General features: G+C 40.2%; 1 protein-coding gene across 2 annotated transcripts; it reads left to right on the top strand.

The window, feature by feature from the left end:
* Positions 1 to 378: 378 nt before the first annotated feature.
* dhcr7 (7-dehydrocholesterol reductase) lies at positions 379 to 13,370 on the top strand. 2 transcript variants are annotated; one of them, XM_030414908.1, is made up of 8 exons: positions 379 to 489; positions 1,536 to 1,647; positions 7,685 to 7,907; positions 7,994 to 8,084; positions 8,231 to 8,444; positions 8,614 to 8,818; positions 10,878 to 11,009; positions 11,242 to 13,370. In XM_030414908.1, the coding sequence occupies exons 1-8, from the start codon at positions 486 to 488 to the stop codon at positions 11,704 to 11,706; spliced, it is 1,446 nt and encodes a 481-aa protein (XP_030270768.1). In that variant the 5' UTR covers positions 379 to 485; the 3' UTR covers positions 11,707 to 13,370. The 2 variants fall into 2 exon arrangements, with proteins under 2 accessions (XP_030270768.1, XP_030270769.1); XM_030414909.1 differs by having other exon boundaries at positions 1,539 to 1,647; positions 11,242 to 11,706.
* The last annotated feature ends 3,861 nt before the right edge of the window (positions 13,371 to 17,231 follow it).

Here is a 17,231-nt window from a genome sequence, read left to right as displayed (position 1 = left end):
ATTGGTGTTTTTTAAGCATTGCAATTAGACTTTAGAAAGCATTAAGATGAAACAATGAAAAAAAAATATCTCAGAAAATTTGGCTGTTAATGTCTTCATGTATCTATCATTGATATCATACTGACATAATCACCTGTTATAAAAAGCCAGCATGCTCAAGGCCAGTGTTTGGGACACCAAAGTAGATAACGGTGCTAGCTGTGTCATAACACTGCCTGATCAGTACTTACATTGACGCCCATTCAACCACTGGAGACTTTATCAGGTGCTGGTGGCTCCAGTTAGCACTGTCCAATCAAATGCCGGTCCACTCCACAGGTCCGCCTTTTAACGAAAACCATTGGTTGAATTTTAATACGTAGTGGCGTTATGGGCGGAGCCTGGGGGGCAGCGAGTTATGTCCAGCGGTTATGTGATAGCAGTACCTGGTCCAGGAGGAAACACGAGCTGGGTCCCGAGCACTCTGTCCGGCGGTGCAGTTATCTATGGGTGAGTGTACAATAGCGCGCCTGTAACAAGATTTTAATCCAGTATAACGTCCAGTTTACGTCAAATGATGTCCATAATGTCGGCATGTTATTTAAGACGTAGCCTACCGTTCAGGACAGGGATATTTGGTGGTTAATTAAGCTACCATTGTTTGAGGAGCTCACAGTAACTTAGCATCAGGACAAAAAGCACCCGCAAGATGATTCAATTCCGTGAACATAAATTCAGACAATAGTGAAATGTTTCAATTTGTTGAGGTCGGTTAACGTTATGCAACGGGGGATCTTTTCCCTCTCTTCATACGTATTTCATCAGTCTGTGGGCGAAACTGCTGGAAAACATGCTAACATGGACTCAACAGAGAAACGGAGGCATTCAGCTCATTGTTCTATTAGTTATTGTAGCATTGGTGTGAATACTTGCAGCATTGGCCATAACTGTGTGTGTGTGTGTGTGTGTGTGTGTGTGAGAGAGAGAGAGAGAGAGAGAGAGAGAGAGAGAGAGAGAGAGAGAGAAAGAGAGAGAGAGAGAGAGAGAGAGAGCGAGCGGGCGAAGGGGGCAGAGAGATATTAACAGTTAGAGAGAACTAAACGTTTGTTTTTCATTTGAATAAATATGTCGACATCATTAGTGTATCCACAGCCTGCTGTACGTGCTAGCTTTATCAGGCTGACCTCCATTCAAGGCTCTGTTTGTTATCTCACATCTCCAAGGACATGTACTTTAATTGCCAGACAGACATATTACTTCATTATCTGTTTATAAAGGTTTGGCATCTGGGACTGAGCTACATCATTTTGACCTGTGTTGACCCTTCAGAGCTTTCATTCAAAGAGACCACATAAAAAGACACCAATTCTAAAAGTGATAAAAGAGGAAAATAATATATCTTTTGTTCGTTTGTACCATTACCTACTGCTCCTATGTCTGGTTACTCCCATTGTATGCTGGACTTTCTTTAAAGAAGTGTTGTAGAAGTGGTAGTGTGTACAACGCTCAGTTGGCCACTGCACCACTGATCCTAACCTCATTACCTGATCCTTCAGCAGAAACAAATGGTACAGCAGGCATGGAGGCCACCAGGAGACGTACTCAGCCCAGTGCCAATGGGAAAACATCAGAACAGAGTGAGGAGCCAGCACAGTGGGGAAGAGCATGGTAAGTTCTTATTATGTCACAGGTTGCTAAAGGCCATTTTGTAATGTAATGCACTTGACTCCATTATAAGTCTATCACATGTCTTGTACCTGAAAATTCAAACCTAAACCTACCCACCTAAAACATACATTGAGATTGATAGGAATAACTTTAGATTGGACAACTATGTAGAGTTAAAGTTCTAGAATCACACATTAAATAAAACCAAAAACTTAGCTATTTGCAAAATATATTTGTTTTATTGTTCCTTGAACAGTGTAAGATAATACATTATAGTCTGCCTCACATGAAGTTCTTTTATTTTGAATCTTACAAAATAGTGGTTTAATGTAGAAGTATCTACTATATGTAGAATGGTCTTGGAGCAGCAGTAGCTCAGTGCATGGGGACCTGGCTTTGGAACCGGAGGGTGGCCAGTTAGTTCGGTAACTGGAGAGGTGCCTATTCAAATTGCTGGGCACTGCTGGGTTCCCCCTGAGCAAGGCACCAGATCCTGAAGTCTAGAGGTCTATAGTCTGACCATAGAGCAACCCCCTCACTCTGAAATCTCTCCACACATAAATGCATGTGTATCAGTACTGTTTATGCATGTGTTTATTATGGGCCTGTGTGTGCAAAAAATTAATAAAATAACAACAGATTGAAAAACATTTATTTCTGTGAAAGGGATTAATAAAGTATGCATTTGTCCAATCAAAACAATTTTATTATATAGCCTAAAATCACAATCACATTGCCTGAGTGAACATTTAACAGGGATAAAAGATGGAAGAAACATCAGGAAGAGCCACAGAGAAGGAATCCCTCTCCCAGGATGGACACACGTGCAATAGATGTCACATGTACAGGACACAACAACAAAATCACAATTTATAAATTGCATTGACAAGAAAACATGATAGAAATTATATAATATATGTAAAGTTTGTGGATCCAGGAGGACAACTGAGCAGGCCGAAGCATCTCCAAGTGGTGCCAATTCCACATGACCTCCTCTCCACCGTGGTGACCTGGAAGAGGGCAGGCCACACAAGATAAATAGCAGGAAGAAAGAAAACATCAGAGTGAACAGGCATCAAATATTACAGAAATACAGATGTAAGGGGGTAGTAAAACAGAGAGCAATCCAGCAGAGCCATCAATATGTGAGGCAACAGGTGCCAGGAAAGGTAGCTGTTACCAAGGGCCTGTGGTGCATCAGAAGGAAGTCTGAATGAAAAGAGGAGGAGGAGGAGGTGGTTATAGAGAACTATAGAGCTATAGAGAGTGGTCAGTGAGAGAGCAGCACAGCATGCAGCTTGTGGAAACAGAAAACAAAAGCAAAAGTTAGAAAAATGAAACGGTAATCAGAATAAACAGATGTTTCTCATCAGCAGGACAATGTGAATTCTAATACTATAGCTAGGCCAGTATAAATATTCAGAAGGTCAGAGGTCACAGAAGGGACATATATACTTAGAAAACACAGATGCAGCCAATCACCCTTATTAAAGGGCCATCATATCTAGCATGTTGACTCTCTGAGACTGTTAAGTGAACCAGGGCTCTCATCATGCTAGTAGTTACTCTTGTGCTTTTCCTGCTATTAGAATTGAGATGTTTACTGAAACATCATGTCTCCACTGGAGGCAAAGCATGTGCAAGGCTGTTAGCAGAGCAGCAGTTTCAGTGGTCCATTTGTGTCTACACATGATGCATTCAAGCACTGTATTTAGTGTTAGTCACCTGCATTTTGGCAGCACTGTTGGTACACATGTAAAATGGAAAAACAATACACGCAGGGCAATTTTGAATGTTGTTTAAATCAGGGGTTCTTAACCTTTTCGACCTTAAGGCCCAATTTTTTCAGTGCAGAGTGGCCCGGGGCCCATTAAATATTAACACTGTATATGCAGAGGGGAAGCTACTTTGCAAGCGTAGCATGTAAAACTACATGTAGTTCAGCACAGCAGTAGTTTTAACAAACTGCATTTCTACTCCTGGAGAGATGTGGTTTGTAAAACTACTGCTAAAAAAAGTAGCTTTAGCAACTACTTATACTCATTATACTCATTTAAATCAGCATTAAATAAATCAACATATGGTGTATATGTAACAAAATATAATAGCCTACAAAAAATTCACATACAAATATGCCTCTCAACTCAAGTTTTATTTTTTAAAGAACAAAAGCTGACATTTTTGGTCAATATCACAGGAACTTCAGAGGCTCTAACACTGAGGCACTAGAACTAGATGCCACATGAGTGTAGTTTAACTACCAGCAAGTTACAGCAAATTGTAGTTAAGCTGTGTAGTTCAACTACATGTAGTTTAAGTCTCTCCAACACTGCATATATGTTTAATTGATCTCACTCTTGGTTTGATTTGTATTCAATAAGTCAAGTCCACTTACAGTTTATCATGGTAATACGTTAATAAAGTTGAATAAATAATACAGTTACGTGTTCATACGTGATCACCACAAACATTTTTAATGAACGTCTGTCAAGATACTGTGATGGGCATGGGCAGAATAAAGCTTCATATTGCAGTTTATCGTTTTTGACACGTGTCCCGAACTGTAAAAGCGGTAACGTGTACTGACCACAGTTTGACTCATCCTTTCAATAAAAACGTTTCATGCATATAACCACCCGCCCTATCTTACTTGGCCATGGTGGCACACTGCAAAATCAATGTCTATGCCAATTCAACATCAAACATCCTCAGAACACAACAGGACACAACAACAGTCAGAACATGTACAGGAAGCATCAAACCGAAACACATCACAACAACAACAGTCTCATCAACACGTAAGAATTCGCTCCCATGAGTCTTTGCGCCATCAGCGTTCACCGTCCGCAAACGGCACTCCTCCAGTCTGAGGGCTTTAATGCCTCGTTAGACTAGATAGCGTCAGACCACACTCCACACTGGGCTCGCGGTTCTGCCTCGCTACCTCCGTTTACAAAGCCGTAGTTGATGAAGTCAGGATTATACTTGCCAAAATGTTAGTCTTTTAGGGGGGGTCGACGCCACTTTTGTCTAACTAAACCCTGACATGTAAATGTGACATCGGTCTTGATTCATTTAATTTAACTTAATTCAAAGTCAAGAATATGCAGAAAAATAGTAGTAGTAATAATAATAATAATAATAATAATAAACTATATATGCTGCATATTTATAATAGAAGCCTACTGAAACTGTACTTTTTTTTTTACCATTAAATGTTATTTTATATATTATCATATTCTTTAATGTTCTGTCATGGAGTACATCACTTCACTGCTAACAGAAAAGAAAGCAGCTCACTGCCAGTTGCAGCTTCTTATCGTGATCTGCAGTCTTTGTTAATTTTTTGTCATGATTTTTATTATTAGTACCCATCAAAAATCACAGTTACATGTCAGGATGTGGTTATTATAGACATATTCAATATTTAACTGTCATGTATCATCACAGTAACTGTGTTACATACATTATGTAAACACATAAAAACATTATAAAACACATCATGTGGTCCTCTTTGAACGCTGGGTGGAGGTGTATATTTTGGTAAATAACTGCCGGTTCTAAAGAAATGCCGAGTCTAATTTATTTTGAAAAAACATCAAGGAAGAGGACGTGACCACTGACACTGCACTTTTTTCTTCTTCGCCTTTTTCACGTGTTGTGCCCAGAAGGATGCCAGAGAAATCACAGAGAAGCTGGCGAAGTTTGTGACATTTTCATCCCGGAGTTTTGTGAGGAGGGAATTAAATGCCTGTCCCAAATAAACACCTGGTCTGTTAAGTGATAGAAACAAATAAACGCCCGGCTATTATTTGGTATTTTGCGTTTGTTCCCGCATCATCAGCACAAGCTGAACAATAAATCTAACATAGCAAGAGAGGCGGGACTTAAGGCAGAACAGCCAATCATCAGCCGGTCAGTCCCAAAGCCGGTGTCATGTTTGAAGCAGCAACAGGAGAGGGAGGGGGAGAGGAGGCAGCTGCAGCGAGCGCAGACTAGAGCGGCCAGAGAAACTGAGCGACTGTAGTTAGGCGTTTGTGCAAAACTGCGGATAAACGGCAGAAAAAGTGTGTGTGCTGGACCCTCTCACCGGGAAAACTGTCACCCATCACGGGTGCGACGCCCCTGGCTACAGCTGAGCAGCAAGCTGAATGTCTTCTTCTGTTCTTCTGTGAGCTTCTTAACCAACTTACTGACACATTACTGCCACCGTGTGGTCGGAAGCTGCATTGTAATTGAGCGTCTCATGGATAACAGCTTTTGTCTGGTGTCTTCAGTTGATAACCTATGCAGTCCCGCGGCCCTCGCGGCCCACTGTGCAAAACTGAAAGTTATTTGCGGCCCTCTAGGTGGCGCTTGCGGCCCAAACTTGGGTCGTGGCCCTATGGTTAAGAATCACTGGTTTAAATTACATTAAATTCTGTTTCTATTATGATTTTGAATTGGACCTTCATGAAGAGGATGCTTTGAGTGCTCTAAAAGTGGAACTGTGAATATCTGAACAACCATTTCTGATTCCATGTATGAAAGCACCCATACTTATGGCTAAACAGTCACACAGAATCCAGCAGTTAGGCAGCCTTCCACATAACTTATTTTAGAACATAACCACTGTGACACAATCAGAAAATAACTTTTTATTTCTCTAATTTACAGTTTTTTCATGATACTACTACTCACTCTCTTCATTCACTCTGTAGCCTAATAGTGTTTTACCAATCACCAGCCAACAAATCCTACACAGTATGCCTCTAAATTAAAATATATTAATAATATAAAGCATCATCTTCCACCTCAGGCATCAGTGCTATTACCTATGTGCGACACATAAATAGGAAATAACCATTTCCCAGATTCATTTTGAAAGGCAAACAGCCAGTGTGCAAATTCAGCTCAACAGCCTTGACTAATCTGTTAATTTTGTTGCTTACTCTCATACTCCCTTGGACAAATGTGATTGTAGGGCTGGCCCCACTGTTGCGGTAAGCCAAAAAAAAGGGGAGAAGGTAGAGTGAAAAGTCACATCTGAAACACTGCCAGTTTGGACTCTTTGTTTGGGTACTGTTCACATCTGAACCTGTACCTCTTTTTGGTCCTTAATCTCTCCGTTACGCTAAAAATGTCCTTTCAGTTTTCGAAAGTAAGTCCAGACTTTTCAGGCACAGCCAGTGACTTGGTCTTCGCTAACACTAGTAACAATGCTCTGCTAACGTCCACCAAGACAGTGATAAAAGCCCAGTGATCGCCAACAACAACCTATCCACTAGCTAATAAATTACCTAAATGTCAATGAACTCATCGAAGCCTCAATTTAAGTCCCCTTGTCAGGGGTCTCTCTATGTCCTTCATGGGTTTTTTTTTTTTAGTAATGTGACAAGACTAACGAAATGATGTTCTGTAGAGCACCCAATGAGGGACTCTCTCCACACTAATAATATATAACTGTCTTTGTCAAAGGCGTATTGCAGCATACAGAGCACAACAAACAGTATTCAGTGCTACATAAATAGTCAGCATTGAGTATGTTAATGTACTAGCTGATACCTTCTTTTGCCTTGAGAGAGTACTAAATTAGTTTGAATATACCAAATATAGCAAGTTTGTTAGAAAACAAGGTCACAACATTTAACACAGTAACAAACATTTCTTATTTGAAAAGTAACTTTCGAAGCCCATAAATTTCATGTTTAAGGTATGCAATGTGAATATCTCATTTCAGGACTTACGCAGGAGTTTGTTTAAAAGTCATACGTGGAAATTAAAAAGAAACTGTCAGACTTAGGGAGACATTTCTTGGGGGAAAAAAAATTTCTGGGTTATTTTGATTTTGTAATCTTACCCTGTAACACTTGATTTGACTCTAGTAACATTTCACACATTACCCCACACTATACATTTAGAGAACTATGAGTTGTGAGTTCATGCTAATAATATATTGTCATGTTTTTAAAAAAAAATAAACAATGTTCTTATATCTGTTTTTTTCTCCTGTCATGTCCTCATACTGTGTCTGTATGTATATTGGATTTATTATCAGGGAAGTGGACTGGTTTTCCCTGATCTCCGTGATAGGCCTCCTGTGCTTTGCCCCTTTCATTGTCTTCTACTTTGTGATGGCCTGTGATCAGTACCAGTGCTCCGTCAGCCAGCCTCTGTTTGAGTTGCTCCGAGGAGAGACCTCACTGCTCTCCATCTGGGCCCGGACAGCCTCCTTCACCTGGTCAGCTGCCAAAATATACACCATCTGGGTGGCCTTCCAGGTAAGAAAAAGTATTAGAGTAAGGCAGAAGAGTTAATCCATTGTCTTTGCAAATGTAAGCAAGTTACAGGTTGTTTTTTCCCCCAGGCGTTCCTATATATGTGTGTTCCTGACATCACTCATAAGTTTATTCCTGGCTATGTTGGTGGGGTGCAGGACGGAGCACTAACCCCTGCTGGTAATTAACACACACAGCCAAGCTCATCAGTCCACAGCCATTGTTTCAAAGATCCAGTGTAACAACGATGTGGCTCAGTGCCTGTGGAGGATGGTAACTCTGAACTCTGTAACAAAATAATTTTGTGTCCCCATCCACTCTTGTAGGCCTCGTTAACAAGTACCAGATCAACGGGCTGCAGTGTTGGCTCATTACTCATGCTCTGTGGTATGCCAATGCCAACTTTTTCCACTGGTTTTCTCCCACCATCATCTTCGACAACTGGATCCCCCTGATGTGGTGTGCTAACATACTGGGCTATGCTGTTGCCACCTTTGCGTTCATAAAGGCTTACCTTTTCCCCACAAACTCTGAGGACTGGTGAGTACTGATAACAGGATGACAATTCATTGGAGCAGATTTCTACTGCAGAAATGTTATCTATGTCTGGAAGATCCTTATAATATCTAAAGATTAACTAGTTCTTTACTAGTAATTAGTGCACAACTGTCTCAACTTGTTTGCATCCACCTTTTTTGTGATTCCATAGCAAGTTCACAGGGAACCTCTTCTATGACTACATGATGGGCATTGAGTTCAACCCACGCATTGGGGAGTGGTTTGACTTCAAACTTTTCTTCAACGGTCGACCTGGCATCATAGCCTGGACTCTAATCAACCTGTCCTACATGGCCAAGCAACAGGAACTGTACAGCCAGGTCACCAACTCCATGATCCTGGTCAATGTACTGCAGGTAAGGACAAAGAGGGATGGATGAATTGGATGGAATGATATCTGTTGAAAAAGTTAATTTATTATGTGGAATAGGGGTGCAACAACTAGTTGACTAGTCTTTAGTGACGTCATCATGTGTGTTTCCCATGGCATGCACTGCCATGCTAAACAATGTTTCACCATAGCCAATTGAACTAGCTCAGAGTGAGACATCTCACTTTTCCCAACTCGTTGATGCACTGACACCACATGCGCACTTGTGACCGGGAACAGGAGCAACATTGAAGCTGTTAAATCGGAAGGAAAATGAGGGTCGTTTTCCTGCTCTGTCTAAACTAGCAAGGTGACTTTTGGGAATATCTGCTCCCAGAAGAGAGTAGGGCTGCACGATATTGGATAAAACTGACATTGCGATTTTTTTTAACCCTGCGATATATATTGTGATATGAAAAAATACAGGAATTTTCATCAGATGACCTGAATAGCACTTTATGTTATGCTGCACTGCTGCTATCTTGTGGACAATTAACCTGCACTAACTCACCTCTTTTTGTGAATGTTTTGAGTATGACTTTTGTCTGTGTTTTAAAGATATTCTTATTGTTATCTTTTATTGCTTGCTTTTATTGTGCTGGGACCTAAGTACATGTTTCGTTCTGTCATGTGCAAACGTGAATTGAATGACAATAAACAAACCTTTGAACCTTTTGAGCTCTCCATCTTAAAATGGAACATTTTAGCTTCATAATTACATTAAGTAACCAACAATGAGTGATAAGTTTATTCAACCTTTTATTCAACAACTGAAATCTTTTACAGCAAAACTAAACATCTGTCTTTTGATCAAAAATGATTTTAAAAAATAATAAGAGCAGCTTACATCAGATTCCTGAGTGGTTCACAACCCCTTGTTTTTTTTGTAAATAGTAGAAAATAACTAAACAAGCTTTAACAAAACAATATCAAAATAAATACATGCATAAAATAAGAGCAGCCCTAAATCAGGTTTTTTGAATCTAGTAGAAAAGAAGTAAACACAATTTAAACAAAACTATATAAAAAATATTAGCACAATGCGAGTTGCCTTAGTGATTTACAACGTACAACCTAAACAACTTGTAATAAGATAAATAAGTTGAACTTGTTCTATAACTTGAAGATTAACTGTAAGCCCTTTAGTTTCACAATTTTTTAATCCTTTATATCAAAGCAACAGCACATAGTAAAATGTGTCTTTAAATCTTAAAGTGAAACTCACACCAAAATGCAACCTAGGCTTTTTTTGTGAATGTTTATGAGTCAAACCTTCGTGTAAAAGCACAATTACGAACAAAGAGGCGCTTTTAAGATTTACCGTATTTTCGCTTTCCAGTCAAACTCCTTTTAAATGGGAGTGCTAGGGACAAATTACCGATGGCATCAAAATCGCTATTTTTAAAACACAAACAAACTTTGCTCGTAGTAACACCAGGATCTCTACATATGAACACGAGCACTGAGAACATTGTTTGTGTTCACAGAGTTTACTAAAAAGAAACTTTGGAACAACTCACATTAGCAGATGCTTCGATTAAACTGTAAATAAACTGTGATTGGCCTGTTGCTTCATTAAGTTGCATGTTGCAACTAGTCTTTAGACTAGAGAATGTTTGTTTAACAAACTGCATGTTATGCATGCTGATTTTTATACCCAAAATGCACTTTTGTTAAAGGAAAGAAAGTGTATTTTATCGCTGCTGCCACTTAAATATAGTAAAAAATTGTCATAGATGACACGTCGTCCATCAAAATGGTCGTTAGTCGCAGCCCTAATGTGGAAGCAGAAGTGCTGCATTATGGAAACAAACCAAGAGATTCCAGAAAGTGTTAAAATCATAAGATAGATCTTTGAATTCGTGTCTGGTCTCACTAAACGTGTACACCTGTGCTAAATGTTATGTGTATGTGACTGGGCTTGTGTGAGAGTAACAAACTGTATGATGTGTAAATGCCGACTTCATGGGTCATAATTGACAGGATTTACGGTTTAAGAGTTATAATAATTACTGGAAACTTGTTTCATTTGTGTTTTCTTGTAGGCCATTTACGTGTTGGATTTTTTCTGGAATGAGGCCTGGTACCTGAAGACCATTGATATTTGCCATGACCACTTTGGATGGTATCTAGGCTGGGGTGACTGTGTCTGGCTGCCCTACCTCTACACACTGCAGGTAACAATCATATGCATGCTAACACACACACACACACACACACACACACACAATGAATACTCCCATACTTGTGTTGTGACACACCACGCTGATATCAGGAAAATTGTTTTCATATATTTTAAAGTTGAGTAATATCACAATGCGTGTGTGAGTGTCTGTCATAGAGAGATTGTGTATGCTACACTCTTGCATGTACTTTCATATAAGTAAACGAACTGTCTCGTGTCTCCAGGGTCTGTACCTGGTGTACCACCCAGTCCAGCTTTCAGATGCCCATGCCCTGGCTGTCCTCTTGTTTGGCCTTGTTGGTTACTATATCTTCCGATCCACTAACCACCAGAAGGACCTATTCCGCCGTACTGAGGGCTCCTGCTCAATCTGGGGCCGCAAGCCAACGTTCATCGAGTGCTTGTATCGCTCCGCTGATGGTGTCGTCCACCGCAGCAAGCTCATGACCTCAGGTTTCTGGGGAGTGGCCCGCCATCTCAATTATACTGGTGACCTGATGGGGTCACTGGCCTACTGTGCCGCCTGTGGCTTTGGCCACATGCTTCCATACTTTTACATAGTTTACATGACCATCTTGTTGGTGCACCGCTGTGTGCGTGATGAACACCGTTGCAGCAGCAAGTATGGCAAGGACTGGAAATGCTACACGGACGCGGTGCCTTACCGGCTAATTCCTGGGGTCTTTTAGAGAGCAGTGGGATGAAGGAGGGAGAGAGAAGGTGAGGGCTAGGATTATGATCGATACTGACATTATGAAATTGGATTGCGAATAGCAAGATAAACATAAGTATATGTGTGTGTTTTATACCTATCAAGAATACACCACAGCAATTTGCATGTATTTCTAATATACATATAGACTGCTGCACACACATTTCTATACAGTTTATTGTATTTTTCAGCCTCAATAAAGGCAGTCAGATGCACCTGTCTGCTGCTTTCCACTGTGACCTGTTAAATGTTGTTTTTTTTTTTTAATGTACAATATATCCTATATTGTATGACTGTACAGATTTGTACATTGGGGAGACAAAACAACCTCTCTATAAATGAATGGCAGAACACAGGAGGGCTTACTCCTCAGGTCAAGAGTCTGCTTTCCACTTACATCTGAAGGAGAAAAATCATTCCTTTGAGGACAACAATGTAAACATATTGGCAAGAAAAGACAGAAGGTTTGAAAGAGCAGTAAAAGAATCCATCTAAGCCATGCTGGAACAACCATCTGTTGCCTACGAAAGTATTCATCACCCACAAACAATGCAGTACTGAGTTCTCTCCCCAGACAGCTTAACAACCATCCACACTAGGCTCACCTAGCTCCAGCAACCCACATGAAGGCTGGTTAAGTCGACGACCCACAAGTGCCTCTAACGATTCTGGAACTCAGGGCTCACACGTGTCCTTAACGACTCTGTAAGGACACTCCCACACAGTTTAAAAGCCTGCACATCTCTTCCAGTGAGTTACAACTGAAGAAGCCTCTTGGTTGAGAGGTGAAATATCTTAACGAAACTGAAACAAGACCAGTTTCCTACGATACAGCACTTAGAATTATATGAATACAACTCGGAGCATCTCAGTTCTGTAGTGGAATGCTCTCTCAACTGTTCCATACAATGCTGTGACATTCCCATACTGAGCTATGTATGGGTAATCCTATAAATTCATTGGTCAGTTTGTTAAAAAAAACTATTGAAAAATTTCATTGAGTTAGTTTGATAGTCATTTATCAAGAAAATACGAAAACATGGCTTGCTTCTCTTTTTCTCTTTTTTGATAGGGCACATTCATTGTTTTGGGCATTTATAAACTTAATTAGTAATCATGAATATAAATTGGATAGATTTATTCATCAGTATATACTATAATATTTTGTTGCTGCCCCACTGGCTTAATAGACAAAATGTAATTGCACGGTCCACTGAAGACACCAATGGCATAAAAGTTATGATATCTTTGTATGAAAGTTATTTGAGGGTTATCATATCAGGCTTAATAAGACTTAATATAATAAGGACATTCTGACTTGTTGGTGAGGATTTCCCTCGTTGTGGTTTAGAGCAACATGCTCACATAAATCAGCCTGTTATAGACTATTAGAATCGTAGAAATTCCCAAACTTTAACAGCAACAGCACTTTCTGTTTTTTTTATGTTTACTAAATTAGTTGGATCATTATTGATCATTGCTTTGTTCAACCAACATGTAGATTAAAGGGTAGTAATGTTTGAGCTCTTTGTTGATAGAAATGTTTTTCTGTCAATGATGACATTTGTTTTGTTTGGTTGTTTTTTCTCATACCAGCACTGCCTTTTCTAAAGTCACAAAATAAATCCATTCTGCGTTTTCTATTTGTGTGATATTTGCCATTTTTGATGATTTCTTATTGCGTAATAGTTGTGAAAGGAAACGAACAGCAGCTCACACCACTGTACACTAGATGTAATTATTAATGTTCGACACTCGGGGGCAGCAGATGACAGCTAATCCCAGTTGTCAGATCGAGTTGACTTTGTATACAATAGGTTTACCAGAGAGTATAAATTCCACCTAATCATACATGCAGCCCACTTTAGCAGGAAGCGAACAGCACAAAACCTATTTGTAGCTGTTATTTAGCCAATGAAGGCCCAAACCACTAAATTTTCTCATAATGGAATTACTTGTTTGTTATGTTTTAACATTTTATGTGTTATCTACATTTTTAAGTCAGCACAGTCATGTGATGTGTAAAATGGGACGGTGATTTCTCTTTAAGCATTGCTGCTTATGATATGATCAAAAGCTCCTGAACAGCTTCAAAACTGGCCTTGTGGTAAGATTGCTATCTCATATTGTGTTTATAAGGCCAAAAGTAAATTTTAAATCTCAATTTATAAGCTAATGAAATGTCAAAAATACTGAGTAGATAAAAGGGAAAATTGGAAAAAGTCTATGCTGCCGAGTAAACTGTGTAAAATGTAAAATGTGACAGCACTCAAAGCTACAAGACAGCTGCTTAATGGATCTTGTGTTGACACTTCTATGAACAGTATCGTCAGGGTATTTAAGGTTTCTTTTCTACAAAGGTGTTTCATCTAAAACTCAACAACAATACCTTGATGTCACATCCATGTTTGTTTAAGGTGGATTGACATAGCAGGTGTAGACATTGCTGTTAATGATTTAACAGCTTGTTCTCAAGTGTTTCAGTAATTTACCGGACCTGGCGGTCTATAATGCAATGTAAGCAAAGGCCTGCTTCCTGAATCAGTAGGTCTCCTGTCAGTGTAATGGTACAAGTTATGGATGTAAATCAGTTATGTTAATGGAAGAGTCATTGATTCCCCTTTCCTTTGTTCAAAGCTAATGCAATATACACCAGATTTATTGCATTGCATTACATGGAACCAAATTACCTTACATTCTTTTTTCAGGTTAATTGATTCTCAAATTATCCCTGGAGGTGAAAAGTGTGATTGAAGAGGCTCCACTGTATGATGACTGAGTTCACTCCTAACCAAGTTGACAAATAGCTTTCTGTGAAAGAGACTTAAATCTGAAGAAACGGACGATCTTTTGTGACGACACTAAAAGCTAGACTATTGAATTTGCGAGTGGGGATCATGCACCCATTCATATAAATGTCTACTGATCACAATAACCATAGTGTGGAAGCCCCTTCTTGCAGCTGCACATCCATCTGCAATGAGGAGCAGGTGGGGGTCAGTGTGGAATTCATAGCTGTAGTAAAGTGGGGAGTGTGAGTGAGTTGCAGGGAGAATGAGAGGCAAAGAGAGAATGAAAGACAGGGGGAGTAGTAGAATGCAATGTACAGATAGCACAATGGGATATTTGGAGCTGGTGCCACTCCTCAGCCAATGCTGGCTTGATTTCCCTCAAGGCCAAATTAGTTTTTGTTGAAAATTCAGGGCTAAGAGACGTGTGGGTAGAGTCGTAATCCAGGAGGAAACGGGCACCTCAGAACAAGGAAAGTTCATGATTTGTCAGCAAACCTGGGGCATCGACGATTCACATGTACTATAAAGTAGAGCAGACCTCTAAAGAGCATTCCTGGCGGCAGTAGGTCTAATAATCACATTGCGGTGGGTGAGGTTAGAACGGCTGCTTGTGGTTGGTGGCAAAGGATTAATTCCAGCTGTTATGTTTATTTTTATGTGCTTGAGTTTGATGGTTACATTTATTGCAAGTGTCTTTATTTAGTTTCTCCACCCGACAGCTCAGCAACAAAAGAAGTTTCTCAAGTCTTCCTTGGGTTTTTAGCCACGCCAGGCTCTGGGGATGGCAACCTGTGTGCTCTGGTCCCTCAGAACTAAACATGGTGTTTTTACATAAACAAATATTTCCAATATGCTGCCTTGATTTCTGTGGTGATTTCTCTTGCATTACGGTGTCAATAATGGTGTTACCACAATGCCATCTGACTGAGATAGGTTAACATGGACACTACCCATTTATTCACAACTTCAGACAATCAATTAAGTAATGAAATAATAAAAAATAAAAAAAGGCTGTTTCATTACTCAGCCACTAGCAGTGCATTACAGGCTAACATTAGCAACCCAATAAAACAGTAATGTTAACTAGCTAGGCAGTTAGCAACACCAGCAAACTACCCTACTGGAAAAACCAGCATAGACCAGCACCAAAAGACAACATATGCTGGTCTTACTGGTGACCAGTCACCTTGGTGTGTGCATCTGAAAAACCCTGTAGTTCCAACACATGGCCCTTTTCCTCTATCCTGATAAGAATCGGGACACACTACCCATAGGCATGAATGCACAAAACAGAGGGGTATGGCTCAGTGTTAGAGGCAATGGTGTATTTAGATTAGACCTGTCTTGGTTTCTTTAACCCAAATAGACTAACATCTCTTGTTTTATGGTTCATCTGTCTGACAACAAAAGCCATCACTCAAGTCTTCCATTTGCTTTTTCTGCATACTTCCACTAACAATTCTTCCTTCCTTCCTTTTTCTCTCCACTGACCTTCGACCCCACGCCTGGTTTGTCCTCTTAGTTAATGGAGGGATGAGACCAGACTGATCATCAGATAAAAAAGAGCTCCTCAAGTTTGATGCTAGAGGTCAGGCAATGTGTTTCACAACAAAAGGCTTTCGGGCAAAGACAACCCCAAAGATGTTGTGAATGCCTAAATGGGTTTTGAAGTCAGAGCTTCAGTTAGAGATCTGTTCCCTGTCAACCTAGTAGCAACTTGAACTGTCCAGAGGCATCTGTCTTAGATTGAGGCCAGACAACACGTCCCGCCTAAACTCTAAAACGTTCCTCCATTGTGTTCTTCCAGCCATATAGAAACGGGTCTTAAATTGAGAAAAAGGATTCCCCAAAATAAGCTGACAGGATCCCACGCCTACATTTTAGGCTTGAGTCCTTGTAAATCACACAGAGTTGAATTAAAAAAGGATTAGGAGCCGAATAAGAATTACAGGGATTAAAAAGGATTTCCAGGCTGCGCCACAAATCCATAGCTGATGTGGTAAAAATGATTGGCTGTAGATGCTACATCTCATATTAACAAGGCTTGTGAGGCGAGGCACTCTCTTCACACATCAGTAGCTGAACCAACATGAGCTCAGGCACCAAACTGCCCATATTTTACATGTTTGTATTGTGGGAGTCAAGGGCCTGACCTCCTTCAACTTCTTTTGTGTTAGTAGTCAGACTCCACTTGAGAACACGTTGAATCCTAAACCTATAGCACTGAGTCAAATTGAGCTTGAAAGAACTGCAGAGGAGCTACTGTGCCTGTTGTTACACTTGCACCATTTACTGGATTATAAATGATGCTGAGAGATCAGTGACATTGAAGTCTACTTCTGGTGAGCTCACAGATACACACACCATTAACTGTAAACACATAAGGATGATACTGATGAACACAATCAGAAACAGCTGGGTTTCCAGCAGTGCCGGTCCAAGCCTTTTTGGGGCCCTAAGCAGAATTTGATTTGGGGCCCCTCCCATCACCACGGAGTCACCTGTGCTTGACATTTATTGACACAAATGTCATACTATAATGTTACATTATAAATTGTATTAGTACAGTGACAGATTATGAACTACTGTCTCCCTGGGCACAGCTGCATAAGGACGTTACTTGTTTAATGTCTTTAATATGTGCCCTGGTTGGCAAGGGGCCCAAGCGGCCGCTTAGTTCGCTTATACCTCGGGCTGGCCCTGGTTTCCA

This window comes from Sparus aurata, chromosome 4 (genome assembly GCF_900880675.1).
Source record: "Sparus aurata chromosome 4, fSpaAur1.1, whole genome shotgun sequence".
Classification (NCBI taxonomy): Eukaryota; Metazoa; Chordata; class Actinopteri; order Spariformes; family Sparidae; genus Sparus; species Sparus aurata.
The sequence above is the reverse complement of the archived record's forward strand: the minus strand, read 5'-3'. Positions and strand labels throughout refer to the sequence as shown.

What these genes read in the sequence shown, in the direction of transcription:
- dhcr7 (XM_030414908.1), top strand. An exon ending in GCACAGTGGGGAAGAGCATG is followed by an intron (nt 1,648 to 7,684) that starts GTAAGTTCTTAT and finishes ATTTATTATCAG; the next exon opens with GGAAGTGGACTGGTTTTCCC. An exon ending in CGGAGCACTAACCCCTGCTG is followed by an intron (nt 8,085 to 8,230) that starts GTAATTAACACA and finishes CCACTCTTGTAG; the next exon opens with GCCTCGTTAACAAGTACCAG.